Source organism: Chionomys nivalis, chromosome 7 (genome assembly GCF_950005125.1).
Source record: "Chionomys nivalis chromosome 7, mChiNiv1.1, whole genome shotgun sequence".
Taxonomy (NCBI): Eukaryota; Metazoa; Chordata; class Mammalia; order Rodentia; family Cricetidae; genus Chionomys; species Chionomys nivalis.
In genome coordinates this window covers 88,378,844-88,396,250 of record NC_080092.1, presented here as the reverse complement: position 1 = coordinate 88,396,250, position 17,407 = coordinate 88,378,844, and the positions used below count along the sequence as shown (strand labels likewise).

The following is a 17,407-nucleotide window of genomic DNA, read 5'->3' as shown; positions in this document are numbered from 1 at the left end:
TGCAGGATACTAAGCAGCCTCCAAGCTGATAAGCCTCCTACACCCCCCAGTCAAGCCCTGGAACATTCTGAGGCTCATCTCCAACCTTTGCCTATGAAAACTTGAAATTATTCTTTCTGCCTAGGTGCCCCGAGATGCTGCCTAGGCTCCCTCAGATCCCCCTAGCTAAGCTCCCTCAAATCACTACAACCATCTACTTTGAGCATAGAAATAAGATATCACAAAACACTGCCACATGAAGGTCATTCTTTCAGGAGGACAAAGGGGCTCTTAATAAAGGCTTTTGGAGACACCACCCACAGGGGCTACATCCCTGATGGGAGGGGTCTCTCCTCCCGCTGCAGAGGTAACCTGCTATGCCAGGCCAACCACTTTGACATGCGTGCTTTGCCGTGTGTGTTCAGCAGCCTAGAACTGTATCCCTCTCCCTCCCCGCTAACTGCCCGATGTGGTTGCCCGACCCTGGATCTGAGACTGAAAACCTCACCCACAGTGGCTTCACCTTGCCGGTTTGAGTAAAGATTTAAGGCAAATACTAGAAGGAACCAGTGAGAAATGAACCACTGGGAATTGGGGGGAATGGTTCTAGAGAACCCCTTTAACTGATGGTCTTGTGCCCCACCTTTTGACCACACAGGGAGGCAATACAATATGTAGTTAGCTGTACTATTTGTCCTGGGTGGTTCCCTGAAAGAAGTGTCATATTGCTTTGGAGTAAGACGGGTCCAGAATCTTCTCCCAAGAAAAGGGTGGATACATCCTTCTCTCTGGTCTGGAAGCAGCCCCAGGAGACACTGAAAACTCTAGGGTCCCCAGGCAGCCAAACTCTGCCATTTAGAAGTCTCGAATCTAGCTGAGCAGAAATTTCCAGATTTCAATTGTGCTCACCCAGGCATGATGAATGGCCTCAGACAGCCTTGAGTTTGCTCCAGCTTCTTTGCCGGCGGTCAAGTCCTTATTTGACTCTACGGTCTATACCCGCAAAACCTCAAGGCCAAGTGTGGCTGCAGGTTGGGTGTCCACCAACAGACCAGCAAGCCATCAAACCCTCCATCAGGGTCCTCCCAACATAACAGGAAATAACAACACAGTCAAGTAGGACTTGACAATGGCAGGGCAGGCTGGTGGATGATCCTTAAGAATTCTGGCCTTGAAGTCCCAGGACCTGAGTGAGCGAGGTCCCAACACATTGCCTTCTAATGTGAGAGTTTGGGCAAACTCCTCCATTTCCCTTTGTCTCTGCTGTCCAGGTGTTCTAGGGTGTGTATTGGGGTGAGGGGTGAGAGAAAGAACACAAAGAACGGCCTCTGTGTTCCCATAGCATGTCCGGATCCCTGGCTCCAAGAAAGGCAGAAGAAGTGGCGTTGGCCACTCGTTCCACAAACGGCTGCCCAGCGTGCATGGGTGTCCAAGGCTATTCCTGAGACCCTCAAAGCAGCTCTCAAAGGCAGACTGAAGAAGCAGCTTTCCCCCAACTGGGCATGACTTGTCCAGACCAGTCTGCTCAATACTCAAGATGGACCAGTTCCCATTCTCAAACTCTCCCACACTCCCCAGGCTCCTCTGAGGGTGTAGTGCAAAAGCTGGTCCAACTTACATCCTGGGACAAAAGACTTGTGTCCCATCTCCTGTGGGATTTCAGGGTTGCTTACTTGGAGGGGTCATCATTCTCATAGTTACCTAAGAAGATATGGGGAAATCTCCTCTCCATCCACCCCTACTATCGTTTAGGCAACTGCATGGGTTTCTTCCAAGGTCCTGGAGGAAGGCTCTGAGCAGAACGGACCAGAGGATGCCTCTGTGTAACCCAGCAGCTGGCTAACACCTTGTTTCATGGAATTCTAGCACCACAGAAGTGTTTGCAGCTGTACGGAGTGGTGTGGGGGCGTGGGGTTTGTCCATACTCCATTTGCTCAGGGAGTCGTAGTTCCGGAAGGCAGGGAGGCCAGGTTTATTTATGCTGGGCTTCTGTTCAGAGTTTGCTCTGAAACAAAGACTTGCTCCCAAAGAGAAGATCAAAAATCACCTCTCTCAGAGCCCAGAACCCCGAGTTCATCGTGGCGGATACTGGAGACAATCTTGCTCTGAGCCAGGAGACACCATTGCGTACTTCTGGTCCATTCAGCCATATATCAGGCACCTGCTGTGTACAGAATACCAGACTAGGTGACAGTAAATTTTTTTAAAGGAAAGAAAAAGCAGTGGCTCTTGTCCTTTAAAAGGCAGAATAGACAACCCTAAAGGCAGAAGAAAGGGCCAGCAATGCTGCTGAGGGTAGCCAGCCTGGTCCTTGGGCTTTATTATTTCGATTTTTTTTTTCTATTTGTTTATTTGTATTTCCATCCCCCAACAAAAGATAACTTTCCCGGGGCAAACATTTGCACATTTGCACATTTGCACATTGCACACTATTTACCAGACATGTTAGACAAGGGGGGCGCTCACACTCTCAGAGGAGAAAGAACAGCGAGCGCTTCCAGCCTGGGGTCATTAATATTCTCTGAGGAGTTCTGGGAAGGTGCCACAGGGAGGAAAATTGCAAGGACAGCAGCTTTCCAGATACCTCTTTCAATCTCCAGGGGTTCGGGAGAGCAACCCACAGGACATCCCTCAAGGATGCAACAGGAGCACCGGTGTGAAGCAAGGAAACACCTGGCTGCCCAGTGTGGGTTTCGGCCTCCTGTGGGGGAGGAGGGGACCTGGGTGTCGACGAAAGAGCCCGGTGTGGCTCCGTGGAAAGAGGAGAGTATTCAGCTTAGACCCCGCCAGCTCCAAAAGCAATTAAGTGAAGAGGCCACCGGCCTGAGGCAGAGTCTGGCATGGTTAAGGGGAGGTGAGGCAATGCCGGTTAAGCTGAAGCGGAGTCAAGCAAAGAAAAAGTAAAGGTTCGGAGAAGGAGCTGAGAGCAGAGGGAAACAGCTGGAAGCTGCAATATTAGGCAGCTCCGCTTTAATACAGTTGCGGTGTCCCTGCCTCTACCAGCAATGGACCATCAGAAGGGACAGTGGTGAGTCACATCCTCAGTGCCCCCTCGGAAGTCCAGAGCTTCCCAGCGCCCGCCAGAACCCCTAGGCTGCCTGGTTGGGGATGGTGGTGGTTTGCGTCTGGCTTGCCCGTAAAGAACGCCTCCAATCTGTGACCCATATCTGGGGCTTTTGGAACCCTGACATGAGTCTCACTCTACATCCTTGCCTAGTCCTCCACAGCCAGCTACAGATACATGACTTTGGGGAAGGAGGAAAGGGAACACACTCCCCAATTCCACAGATTGCAGAATCCCCGAGGTTGGGTAAAGGGGTGAACGGAGACGCGGCTTCCCCAGGGTCCTTCCAGGGAACCAACCTTTCCCTCTGCTTCCTTCGCTCTAATAATGTGAATGAAGCTTGGGAGAGAAAGTGAGCGCGCGTGAGCGCGGGGAGAAGAATGGGGGGAGGGGAAATCCCGGCCGGGGGAGTGCGAGCGCGGGGCCCGAGGCGGAGGGGCGGCGCCGAGAGAGCGCGGCGGGCGGTGGGTGGAGGCGCGGAGGGCGCCGGTCGAGCGCGGAGGGGAGGGCGGGCCGAGAGGGAGGAGCCCCCGGCCGCCGCCAGCCCGCCCGGCGGCCCGCGTAGCCCGCGCAGCCCTCACTCGCCACCGCGCCTCGGAGTTTGAGCCCCGCGCAACCCGAGCGCAGGCACGCCCGGGGCGCGGGGTCGGAGCGCGCAGCGCGGCGCCGCCCCCCGGCCCTCGGCCCCCCAGCCCCTGGCGCCCCCGGAGCTGCGCGCCGAGGGAGGAGGGCGGGCGGGCGCGGCGGGCCGGGCCGGCGGGCGGCGGACTATGAGGCGCCCACCATGGTGCGATGCGACCGCGGGCTGCAGATGCTGCTGACCACGGCCGGAGCCTTCGCTGCCTTCTCGCTCATGGCCATCGCCATCGGCACCGACTACTGGCTGTACTCCAGCGCTCACATCTGCAACGGCACCAACCTGACTATGGACGATGGACCCCCGCCCCGCCGCGCCCGCGGCGACCTCACCCACTCGGGACTGTGGCGGGTGTGTTGCATCGAAGGTACGACCCCTGCCCCCAGCGCACGCACATACACGCACACATGCACACGCAAACACTGCCCTGGGGAGCGGGCCGGGGGAGGGGTGGGCGCGGCGCTGGCTCCACGCGAGACACAAAGAACCTGAAGCCGGGAGGGTGGGTCCCGGAGCGGATATGGGTGCAATAGCCTCGGGTCCCTCCAGGCTGGGGACCTTCCCCAACACAGTGATCCGACAAACTCTCCGATCGCACGCGCACACCCCCTCGCGCACAGACACAATGAAACACACAGAAACTCACGCACACGCGCGCAACCCGAGAGCGGAGCGATCCCCAGGGGCCTCGCCGGCGCCCCTGGGGGAGGTGGAGGCTGGCGTGGGGGCGGGAGGAGTCTAGGGTTGTGGGGGAGCGGACGCGGGAGGAGGGGGAGGGGTTGCTTGGCAACCGGTGTCTGTGCGATTGCTATGGGAACTGGCCATCCTGGGGCGGGGCCGGTCGGGGGCGGGGAGCACCGGGGCATCTAGGTGTCACTCCAAGCCCCCAACTGAGGGAGTGAGGATGGGGTACCGGTTGGGCCCCCAAGCGGGTCTGGGGGAGCCAGGTAGCTCCAGCCGGACGCCCTTCTCACATTCCAAGAGGCCACAGACTCACTCCTCCATGCGCGATGGGGGACAAGAGGGGAACCACACCGCGTCTCCTATAACTGAAGCAGCGAGCCCTGGATCATAGCCCCTCAGCAGGAAGGCTGCAAGAGACCTCTTTAGGAACCACGCTGGGGAGTGGGGCCGTCCGCGGACCGATAGTGGGCTGGGAGGGGCGTGGTCGCTCTGTCAGGGCAGGGCGGGGCTCTGCGACCCCCTCGCATTAAGAGGCCTGAGAGGTGTGCTGAGGTTGAAATGCATCTAGAGGTCGCGATCGGGTTCCCTGGACTGTGGTAACAGCTTTCAGGAGCGCCGACCAGATGCCTCCGACGCCCGAAATGCACTCGACTTCTTAGCCCTCCTGGCGCCCTCATACCCAACTGTGAAACTCAAACTAACAGGTGTCTACAGAGGGGCGGTCTGGTTCTGCCAGGTTGTTGTCTGAACCACTGCTTGGTCTTGGCTCTGAGATTTGGTACGGAACGGGAGTTGGCAATCATTGCTTTAATTTTTTTTTAAAAAAATCCTTGGATAGTGTTTCCTCTTTCTTTCCCGTCACCTTTTGTCTGTGTTCACTCCGCCCCTGGGTGTTTGAGGAAATTCTTCCATCTTCTGACTGCAGCTACGACCCCTTCCGCTAAGTGTGGTGGGATGTGAGGGGAGGTTGGGGACCCGCTCTTAGAAAAAGGGCCCTTCCTGGCTGCAGTTGGAGCCATCTGAAAGGAGGCTTTGTGAAGTCGTGTCTGCTCCGTGTCGCCCCCGCTGTCCCTGCCAGACCCCGGACTCCTATCCACCTTTGTCCCCCAACACCGACTCCAGATCAGGGCTGCTTCTGCACTTTGGAGCTTCATGCCAGGGCTCTGAGCAGTCTGTCGATGACAGAAGTGTGAGATTAATAGTTATGGGGGAAAACACGCCTGCCTCACAGAGGAGCCAGTGGGCCCGCGATGACACCCCCCTCTTTTCTTCTGAAAACCATCATTTTGGGTATGCAGATGCTCAGATTATGAACACCTACTCCTCTTCTGGAGAATGTACCCACGTCACTACCTGCCACAGCACCGGAGTTAGACAGAGAGCAAGGGCTGCAGGGCCCTGTTCTACCTCCCAGGCTCCCCTGCATGCCAAGTGTGGCATAGGGAGTCAGGCCCGGCCCCCCCCCTCCCCCGAGAAGCCTATGGAGCTGGGACCTTCCCCTTTCCCAAGGGAAACTTGAACGCTGTCGAGCCTGGCCTGCATGGTGTCTCCAGTGCCGTCTGTATTAATTCCTCATCCTAATTAGGATTGATGCTGCACTTAGCGTCTTGCCAGCTGCCTCGAGCCGTTTGAACTCACTGTTCATCAAGAGAGCCCGGAGCTGATCAGGGCAGCTGGCTCGCCTGGCAGAGAGAGCCATCTGGGGGACTTCATGGGAAGAACTGGGCTGCCTCTGTTAGTCCCCAAAGCTCAGGGGTTTCTGAGGGACAGGCAGGCTGTGTCTACCCCCCCCCCCCGCACCTCCAGGGCCAGAACAGCCTCCTGAGACCCAGCGCCATCCAGAGTTAGTTCAGGATTCCTTGTCCAATGCTCAAATCCATAACTGGGCGGGAACTGCCAGCTTATCTCATAAGAACACAGCATGGAAGCTGACAGCTCCCAGAGCTATTGATGCCTCCTGTGATGCCAGTCAGCACGTGGCCTGGGCCTGAGACCAAGACAGTGCAGCTCACCTTGGGCCACTCCCTAGGGACACTGAGCAGTATTTCGGGAGGTTGCTACTTCTGTGTTAGTTCGTGTGGGTAAAATACACTATTTCTTCCTGTTTTCTAGCAACAGTCCCCCCTACAAGCATGACATCTGCAACACACACACATACACACACAAGCATGACATCTAAATTAAGAGGTGGAGAAGACGAAGAGACGAAACCTTTGGGCAGAAATGGACTACCGCAGTGGACAGCGAATACCCATAGCTGAGTGCAGCTCTGGGAAGGTGGTGGGTTTGCTGGCAACTAACTCACTAACAGCCCATTCCATTTCCTGCGTGTCAGACCTGGAGAGCTCAACCCTCTGTGCTGAGGCCACAGAGACCCCTGAGAGGGACAACCACCATGTCCAGCTTCAGCAGAGCTGACCTTGCCCCAACCCCCCCCCCCCACCACCAAATAGCATCTCCTCCACCTACCTGACTTTCCACTGGACAAATGTCAGAAGACACGGGGCACGGTACTCCCCAGCAGGCTCACACAGCTTTGTGAGGTACTGCCTTCACCCACACGTGCCGGCAAGAAAGAGCCGTTCTGGGACTTGCCCAGGGGCACCCAGGCAGGAGGCAGCGAGGCCAGATTTGAGCCTCTATCACTACGAAGCTCTTCCTGCCCTGTCACCCTGCCCTTTCCCCCAGCAGCTTCTGATTGCCATTAAAAATAGAACCAAGTATTTGGCTACTCAGTGGAGCCCAGCTCAAAGGTTCGGTGGCTGGCAGGAAGGCCTTTGGAAGCGAGAATGTACAGCCAGTGCATTAATTGCATAACACACTCCTCTCTCTGTCTCTGTCTCTGTCTCTGTCTCTGTCTCTCTCTCTCTCTCTCTCTCTCTCTCCCCCCCTCCATCCTTCCCTCCCTCCCTCCATTGTGTTCTATAGACACTCTTCTACCCTCCCCACCCTGTCCTCACCCCACTATGCATCTCTCTATCTCTGAAGCCAGGGACAGAGGAAAGGGGAAACAAAGTCAGTTCTGTCCCAGGCATCCCTTGTCATGTTGGGATGTGGAAGCTGGAGATCACTTCCTGCTCAAAGACAGAGCACTCTTTGGATGTGGAGGGAGAAGACCCTGGGTCCAGAAGCGCAAGCCTAGAACCATCTACCAAGGCTCCACACCCATCAGGCACCCCAAAGTACACACAGGCTGCTGAGGCCCAGACCCCTAAGAGACTCAGTGTTAGCATCGGAGCCAAGTGGAGCCTGAACAGCACACTTCCCTCCCGTGCTCCCCCTCCACCACATCACCCATAGATGAAGCCGCCTCCAGCACACTCACGACTCTGTCAGAAGCTTAACAAAACAGTCTTGACACTGGGGGTGTGGCTCTTATGCCTCCTTTGTGCAAGCTCAGTGCCGGGCACTAGAAGGAGAAAGTGTAGAGAAGGTTCTAGAACCTTAGGACAGACAACTCCTTTGCCCTGGTCACATCCACCTCCATCAGCTGGCCAGAATCATACTAGTATCCCTAGGCTTTGTTCCCACAATGGCACACAGATTTTAAAAATGTATTTCTTAGCACTGTGCCTTGTGTGAGAGAAGGGAGGGGCAAGCTAGGGTGCCTGCTCCAGGGGCTCCTAAGCCCTGTCCACCTGTCCACAGGTGGGAGGGGTGTGTACTCTTCGTACATCTTGAGTTCTTTCATGCTAGGTGAGCTGGGAAGTGGGTCTTCATGCCACACTCTGGGATGAACCAGGCCACTCAGAGCCTGCGCCCAAACGGTAGCTTTGCCACGGCAGCTGCAAGGCCCTGCACTGCACCAGGACACATCGCCTTTTGTGTTTGTTTTTCTTTAACTTGCGCTAACCACAGGCAACGCATCCAGTCTGACTGTGATGGGTGGTAGTGGCCGCAGCAGGCTCTCCATCGCTACCACTTTGAGGTGCCACCTTCTGGTCCGCTGGCCCCTGGTGTTAATAGCTGTCATTACTTACCGGAGACATTCATAGGTGTGTGTAATTGCCAACAAAACTTTCAGGTAAATATTAATTCTCCTGACTTTTTGAGGTGGAGAAGTTGAGGTTCATGGTGGGTGGAGTTCCTGTGTCAGGGCTTCCTTTCCCAGCCCACGTCAGCTTCAATGTAGGCCATCCATTTTCCAACAGTTATAGGATCTTGTATGTCAACCACTCAGGCTTGGGAAAGGGCAGTTGAGGGGCTGTTTTACCATATCTGCTCACCTAAGAGATTGGCTGAAAATATCAGAGGCACGGCCATTTAAACCTTAGGCATTTCCTTCCCGTGGTTCCGGAACCCAGGAAGACCAAGGTAGAGAGGCTGGCTCCTGGGCTTCCGGTGGGGTGCTCTTTCGGGCCTGTTGATGGCTGCTTGCCCTAGAGTGAACATTCATGTAACAGAAGGAGGAAGCTGTCTGTGCAATCCCCTCTAAGAGAATCCTCCGCTATGGTCTTCTCTGAATATGCCCCCAGCCCCATCTGCATGTCCTGCTGTTCACATTGAAGATTAGGGGACCACCATAGGAACTTGGGGGCACTCAGCAGCTAGTCCATGTCAAGAGTGCTTTTCTTTCCTGCCCCCACTCAGCAGCTGGCACTCACTCCCCAGTCATTTGGGGGTCCCCCTCTCATATCTACTTGCTCGTAACACCAGATGGTCTCAGTCTTTTGTGTTTCTCTCTGTCCTCATCTTACCTCTCTCTGTCTCACACTAGGGTCTCATGTAGCTCAGGCTGGCCTTGAACTCGGCACACTGAGATGACTTTGAACTCCTTCTCGTCTTGCCTCTGCTTCCTGGGACAGGATTGCAGACGAGCATGCATTACCATGCCCAGTTTATGCAGGTGCTGGGGATCAAACCCAGGACTTTCTGCATGCTGGACAAACACTCACGCAACTGAGCTGCAGCCCAAGCCCCCTCTTTTCTCTCTTCTTGAAAGAAATGCCAGCTCCTTTTCATTGGAGCCAGCTGACTTAGTAAGGAAAAGCCAGACAGCTTGGTGGACCCCGGTCTGAGGGTTGCTCTCAGGGTCCCACCACAGACCTGGCTCTGGAGAAGCTGTGTGTCCCTTTCAGGTAGGCTCAGCAATGCAACCCACAGGTTCACAATCCATCTCTTGTGTCAGTCTCCCGGGTAGCTCGGATTCTGAGGACCTCCAGGAAGCAAGCGGTCACAGAAAGGCAGAGTGGGGAAGGGACCTCTGGTCCTAGGACCCAGGGTCTCAGAAATGTGGAAGACAGAGACCAACACAGCCAAGCTGGAGTCGCTCAGTGTGGAGAGGACAGACTGCTTGGCCTCTGTCTCCCGATCTGACACACGCAATTTAGCTGATCTGGAACCTTCTCACCTCCCAGAATCAGGCTTAGCTTGCAGGTTGGGTGAAGCTCTGAGCGCTTCTGTTGGGGACAGGCGCTTTATGCTCCTTCTGAATACCTCAGCTGTGCTGTACTAAGTCACCTGTCTGCGATATTAGCTGCCTGCCTGTCGGCACACTTCATTCATTTGTTCGTTCGTTCGTTCGTTCATTCGTTCATTCTTTTGGCACAAGCACACTAAACACCTGGTGTCCTCAGACCTGGGAGGCCCTGGATCCTTGATGCGAGCAGGATACACATTCTGACGGAACAACTGACAGCTCTCTGCTAATTTGTTCTCTGATGGAGTCAGAAAAGAAGTGTCCTGGGGGAGGCTGCAACCAAGTCCCAGTCACAGCTGAACCAAACCTGATGTGAATGAAGATGGACCAACAAGGTGGGCTGAGGGCAGTCCAGATAGGGTGGCCCAGGGAGAGGTCCCTCCTCCTTTTGCTGGGGATTGCTGCTGCTAGTCAGACTGGTTTTCAGTATCTGATTTTTTTTTTTAAGTTATTTTTTCTGAGACGAGGTCCTATGTAGCTGAGGCCAAGCCCAGAATTCTGTATGTAGTCAAGGTTGACCTCGAACCCTGAGCCTCCTGCTCCCGCCTCTCAGGTGCTGGGATTACAGGTATGCACTGCCACAGACATACTTGACTGAGACAATTTGTGTTTTTAGATCCTCTGGCTTTATGTGGAGGAGGAGGATTCCAGAAGACTAGGAGGCCCAGCTGGACCCTGTGGTGGGTGGCCACACTAGAGTCCTAGAGTCCTGGGGCCAAACGGCAGCTGCAGAGATAGGAGGTGTGAAGGGGAGGATGGATGGGTGGGGAGCAGAGAATGAGAGAAGCCGAGGCTGCTGGTCGGAACTGATGCTGTACAGCCGGCTGGGTGATGGTGCCATGTCCAAAAGGGGGACAACTGGAGACGGAAGAAGTTGTAGGAAATCGGATCCAGGGCTCACTCCGGTTTTGGACGTCATGAACCTCCATGTTCATAATAGACAGTAGCGCTGGAAGGTTCCATGGAGCCTCACGGGAGCCTGTGATAGCTAACCAGGCCCAAGGTTCGTTGCCATCGGCGGCTCACTAGTAGGTAGGGTTTCTGAGCCTCGGCGTTCTGTCACTGCCCTGCGCTGTAGGGTCTTTGACTGTATCCCATCCCTGAACCACTAGAAGCCAGGAGCACAGCTCCTCATGTTGTGACCACTCCATGTGCCTTCAGATGTCACCATGTCCCATTGGCCCATTGGTCTAGCCGAAGCATCCTTTAGTCTGGGGTGAAGGCAGGCAGGCCCGATTCCAGACAGAAGCTCTACTCCATTCTCTAACCTCCAGAGACACACAGGGAACTCAAGCAAGGGCTGGGGCGGGTCTATTAATGGGGTGACCTGGCATCTGCTCTAAGTGCCCAAACTCCTTCCTTTATTAATAGCAAGGCTCACCTGCCTGTGCCACCCCAGCACAAGGCTGCAGCCGGCCTTCTAACTGCTGACGAAGCTCGGTCCTCACACACCGCAGGCGAAGGGAACTCAGGACCAGCAAAGCAGAGTGGCTCGCCCAAGGTCACAAGGCAGCGATGAGGGTCACTAACGGCAGAGCTCCAATCAGTGCAGAGGTCACCCCGTTAGGGTCTGTCCCCAGCGCAGCTTCCACTGGGGCAATAAGCAGTCACCATGGCTTAAGCATCAGGGTAGCAGCCATAAACGCAGAGCCACGGGAACGTGCACCGCTGCGGGGCTCGGTGTCTCAGTGCGGCATTTCTGCCATGGTGGCCCCTGCCCTCCACCGCAGCCTCATTCTTGGTATGTGTGCAGGAGTCACTTTTGAGACACCTTCAAAAAGGAACACATTGGTTCCATTCTCCCAGGAGGACAGCCCCCCATGGTACCCCACACTTACTGGCCACTGCTTTACCACTGAGTAATGTCTTTACCACAGCCATCTTTTTGTTTGTTTGTTTATATTTTGAAACCAGGTCTCACTGAAATGGTATAGTAGGGCTTTGAATGGGAGAGCAACCAGCACACATTTTCAGAATAGGGATTCCCAGATAGATGATTTGTAGAAGGCTGCTTGGTAGATCTGTCTCAGGCCCTTCCCTGCATGAGGCCCTAGGGATAAGCCCTGCGAGTCTAACTAGGAAGATGAGGGGAGGGACTTAGGTGACAGAATCCAGCATACACATCAGACCCTCTTAGTGCAGCTCAAGGGTCTGTGTGATTCATAGACAGCGCTGCCCCTCCCCAAGCGCTCTCTGTCTCTCTCTCTCTCTCTCTCTCTCTCTCTCTCTCTCTCTCTCTCTCTCTCTCTCGGCTTCCAGACACAGCAGAGTGAACTCTCAGCCATACCCAGTGTTGCTAAGTTGCTAAGTACATGGAACCAAGATGGACGCAAGGACTCCACCAGTCAGCCCCTCCTTGGGGTTTTCAGACATTCACCTAGTTGCCCCCAGACACTGGTGGCCTCTTAGGTGTATGGGTTCGTATCTGGACTGCAGCCACAACACCTCCAACCCCCAATCCTCTAAGGCAGGGCATACAGATGTAAAGGTACCTGCAGACTAAAGCCATGGTCCCTGTGCTAACCCAAGATTTTATTTGTTTATTGTTTTGGGGGTTTTATTTTTGGATATTTGAAACAAGATCTCATGTAGTCCAGGCTGAACTCACCTTGTAGCCAAGGCAGACTTTGCACTCCTAATCCTCCTGTCTGCCTCCCAAGTGCCAGGATTACAGATGTGGACCATCACGCTCATCTTGCTTTTATTTTCCTTTTGACAATGCAGAGGTTTGAATTCAGGGCCCCACACATGCTAGGCAAGCACTCTACCTCTGAGCTACAATCCCCAGCCTGTTTTGGTTCCATCAGATGGTCTCACTGCATAGCCCAGGCGCTCTTGCAGCCTCCCTCCCCAGCCTCCCAGGTGCTGGGATTACACCACCACACCTGCTGCCCGTCATTTATCCCTGCTACCCTCTCCATTGCCTCCTCATCTCTGCAAAAGAACCAAAGGGTCTTGGAGAAGTTAGCTACATTCGGGAAATAACCAGGCTAGCTAAAAGATAAAACAATATTTGTATTTATTATAAGGAGAAAACTCAAGAAACAGGAACAAAAAGTCCAAGCTTAGCTGTGCTGCGAGGGAAGCACACAGAGAGAGCGCACCTAGGCTGCGTGCTGCCATTTTAATCTGGGTCCCAGAAAGCCACACCCTATCTTGGTCCCAGGTCTTAAAGATAATTGGTTGGCAAAGATTCCCCATCACCTCCCCCTTTTGTCTAAGAGCTATCCAAACCCAATACTAAACTATATACAATAGGAATAGATAACAAGTATAAAATTACAACCAACATAAACAATATTAAGCAAGGAACACATGGTAAATGTTTTAATAGACATTCTATTCCAAAGAGTCTAAATCTTGCATTGGAAATAGGCTTGGGCAAACCATAAGAGGATAGTAACTATGACTATCTAATCTTCAACCCCATCGAAGGCCTGAGAAGGGAGATAATATTGCTTGAGTAGGCAGGAAGTGCAATCAAGCAGCTTCCAAAGTGAGTGGTATATGATAGAGACAATTGGCTACCTGAGCAATCACCCAAAGTCTTATTTGCAATATTGAAACAACCAACGTTGGCTAAGGCCTAGCATAACTGACAGACCATTTTCAGAGGCCGGAAATTTTTCACAACCATCTTACCCTGTCTTGGCAAGGTTTGGCAGTCCTTTTCCTTGTGTCCTGCTTTTCCAGTCCAGATACCATGTACTTTATCAGTGGTTGAGGCATGGGCGGTTCCTTGCCCAAAGGCCAGTCGTGCCAAGAAGAAAACAAACTCGGATTGGAGTGTCTTCGGTGCTCAACATTCTCTCGGGAGTAGATCGGTGCTGTCAGGAGCAATCATGTCTCATGTCAACAGAACCCTAAGTTATTGAAATGCCATGTTCTACAGATCCTTGAAGTGGTTGAAGATTACCTATCTATGCAGAATACAATCTCTATGTATCTAAAGAACCTAATTAATCTGACTATATGTATAACAAACATGAACAACTATTGACCTATAATATATAATATTTAATACCTGTATAACTTAAAGACTAAGACTTCATGTCAGAATATTAAATAATATGTAAACAAATGTGCAGCAAATGAGGACAATGACCTCAAAATGTAAACAATGTATAAGTATCTTGATCAGAGGTAAGAATAATATTTAATGCAATATGAAAATATTTCCTGAAAGTTGTATCAATATACAATATACAGGTAGAAACATGCATGTATACAATCTGACAGAACAACTTTGCATAGGTATACAAATATTGTAAACAGAAATAACAAATATAATTTTAACTTGTCTCAATATACAAAAACTATACCAATGTAAATTATTCATAAATAATAGCTAACAAGTATTCACTCTATTACCCACTATTATTATTAGTGTGACTATATGTTAGCTCAATTCGGGACATAACCAGGCTAGCTAAAAGATAAAACAATTGTATTTTTATTTATTATAAGGGCAAAACTCACGAAACAGGAATGAGAAGTCCAAGCTCAGCTGTGCTGTGAGGGAACCACACAGAGAGAGCGCACCTAGGCTGAGTGCTGCCATTTTAATTCGGGTCGCAGAAAGCCACACCCTATCTTGGTCCCACCTCTTAAAGATAATTGGTTGGCAAAGATTCCCCATCCGGGCCTAGGAAGTTTCTTAACCCAGCAGAGTTCCACATCAAGCCTAGGAGAGAAATGAATGAGTAAAAAAGGCCAGTCTGCCTGCCTTTCCTGCCCCCAGCCTTTTACTTCCTGGCTGCCAGGGACAGAAGCAAGATCTGAATGCTCATCAGAGTTAACTCTTTCTCCCCACATCCGTCCATAGAGAAGCAGCAATAGCACAGAAGTCACAGAGATCTGGGTTCAAATCTAAGCTTTACCACTTGTCAGCTGTGTGTCTCCAGACAAATGACCTAGTCCCTCTGAACACCAGTTCTTTCTGCATAAAACAAGGTATTGTGACATCAGCTCCTAGGATTGTTTTAATGTCATTCTACAAAACATTTAAAGATCCCTTTTCGGCTCCTGGCACCTTGTCGACATTTGGAGCGTGTCATCACTTTTTTTTTCTCCCATTTTTGTCATTCCTGTGGTTTGGAAGTTGTCGTAATAGAAATAGCTCTTCCAGATGTTGCCGCTGACCTGAGCAGATGACCTGGGCAGCTTCCATGCCTCCAGGGTGTGGAGATGGAGGAGGCTCATGGATGCTAGCGATGCTTGGTCATCACTCTGGGAGACAGAACTCCACCTGGCTGTCCAGAGCCCCAAAATTGATAGCTGAGGTAGAAGCTGAGTAGTCACTGATATCCAACAACAAAGGGCAACATCTGGGGTAAAGCTTAGCATGGTCCAGTGCATCCTTCCTCCTGCTGGGGTAAAGCTAAGGATGGTCCAGTGCATCCTTCCTCCCTCTGGGATAAAGCTAAGATGGTCCAGTGCTTCCTTCCTCCTGCTTGGTTAAAGCTAAGGATGGTTCAATGCATCCTTCCTCCCTCCTGCCTGGAGCCAAGCTCTGCTCAGACCTCAGAGTTTTTGCTGTGATTCCCAGTGTCAGGGATGGGGATAGATAAAGAATGGCTGGGTCCCGGGATGTGGAGACCATTGCAGAGGGTCAGCAGAGTGTGCACTGGACACTCTTCAGCTGGTCCGCTGACCTCTTGAGTCTCCCTGACTTGCTCAGTCATCAGATTGCACAGATACCCATTCTAGTCTCCATACTCCCTCCCTCCTTTCTTCTCCCTCTGCCTTTCTCCTCCTCCTCCTCCTCCTCCTCCTCCTCCTCCTCCTCCTCCCTTCCCTCCTCCAGCTTCCCTTCTTTCTAGCTTCCCTTCCTTCTCTCTCTAACCCTGCCCTTCCCCCAGTGGTGTGCAAACATGCAGCATGAAGAGACTTGGGAAGGCCTGCAGTGGTGGCTAGGATCCCACAGAAGCAGGAACTAGGACTTCAGAATCCTTTTCTTGGAAACGCTCTGGGCTTGCCCCCTACCCCCAACACACCTTGACAGGGAAAGGCTTGTGAGCACCTCACACATGAGGTGTGGGGAAAGCTGTCTGCTAGCGGGAGGAGTCTCCCTTCCCTCTCCCACAGGTTGTCGTCATCTTGTCATCCTCCATCAAAAATTCAGGGGCTCTGCCTTGTGCCCGGAACGGCACCGGCCACTGCAAAGACAGGGTAGAGCCGTGTTTGTGTGTGTGTGTGTGTGTGTGTGTGCGCGCGTGTGTGTGTGCGCGTGCGCACGCGCGCACGCTCTTTCTAAAACACAGCTTCTACCTCCTTTCCCAGCCATTTCTCCTCTACTTAGGCTGCTTCTGCCCCTCCACCTAGATGCCCGGTGGTGTCCTTAGCCCTCTGCTCACTCTCTGCGTGCAGCCACAAAGGTCTTGCCAAGCAACCAGTCGGATCACATTGCTCCCCAGCTCCCTCCAGTGAGAACGCACCCACTTGTAAAAAAGCCAGGCTCAACCCCGATGCCTCCAGCTCTAACCCTGTCCAGCTCTGGTATTTCCCAGGGTCTCAAGTGAACCTGCGGATGCTTACAAGAGGAGAGGTTGGAGGCAGTCGGACAGGCCTGTGTTGGAGTCTCGCTCTAGTCGGCTTGGGCACATTCCTTTGTTTCTCTGAGCCTCTGTTTTCTCATCTGAGAAATGGGGGTATGGATGGTAGGCTGTCCCCATGTCATAGACTGGTCACAAAGGTCAAAATGGGATTGAACCCAAGGAACCCTGCTCTGCCCATATGTGGTGCCACTGTCTCATTGGAGGGCATACTATGCTGAAGGTGCACCCCGGAAGGCTGGGAACACCACAAGGTGATGTCTGGGAAAGGAGCTGGACTGGTACATTAAGAGTCACTGGTACATGGGGCAGTGAGATGACTCGGTGGGTGAAGACACCTGCTGCCAAGCCTGAGTTTAATATCAGATTCTCACATGGTGAGAAGACAAAAGATTCGACTCCTACAAGTTGTCTTCTGACCTCCATCATTGTGCTATGGGATGCACAGCACCACACATGCACGCGCGCGCGCACACACACACATGATAGATAGATAGATAGATAGATAGATAGATAGATAGATAGATAGATAGATAGATAGATAGATACATACATACATACATACATAGAAACATAATATATACATACATAGATTGATAGATTTTTTTTTTTTCATTTTTCGAGACAGGGTTTCTCTGAAGTTTTTGGTTCCTGTCCTGGAACTAGCTCTTGTAGACCAGGCTGGCCTCGAACTCACAGAGATTCACCTGCCTCCACCTCCCGAATGCTGAGATTAAAGGCGTGCGCCACCACCACCCGGCTTGATAGATTTTTTTAAAAGTTTTAGCCCCTGTGCCACCTGCCGAGCTTGAGCATGTAGTGGGTTTTGTGGGTGCACTCCTCCTGTGGAGCAGAGATGGAATGAAGCTGGGCGGCCACCTAGGCTGTCCCTGAGTTGAAATGACAAGAGTTGAAGCCAAGATAGTGGTCTGAGGGAGGTCAGCAGCTGTTGGATATCCAGAAAGAAGAGTGTATTCCAAAGACTGAAGGAGGTGTGATGGGTGTCAGTTCAGGGACAGGTCCAGAAGTAGGAGACCAGGAGGAACCCTCAGCCCCGGAAGTACACAGAA

The 17,407-nt window shown here is 52.6% G+C and overlaps 1 protein-coding gene across 1 annotated transcript in view; it reads left to right on the top strand.

The window, feature by feature from the left end:
- Positions 1 to 3,644: 3,644 nt before the first annotated feature.
- The window catches only part of Cacng4 (calcium voltage-gated channel auxiliary subunit gamma 4), a 61,317-nt gene continuing 47,554 nt past the window's right edge, over positions 3,645 to 17,407 (top strand). The window contains exon 1 of the mRNA XM_057775113.1: positions 3,645 to 4,047. Coding sequence (XP_057631096.1) covers positions 3,828 to 4,047 — 220 coding nt within the window. The 5' untranslated portion in view covers positions 3,645 to 3,827. The remainder of the gene's footprint in view (positions 4,048 to 17,407) is intronic.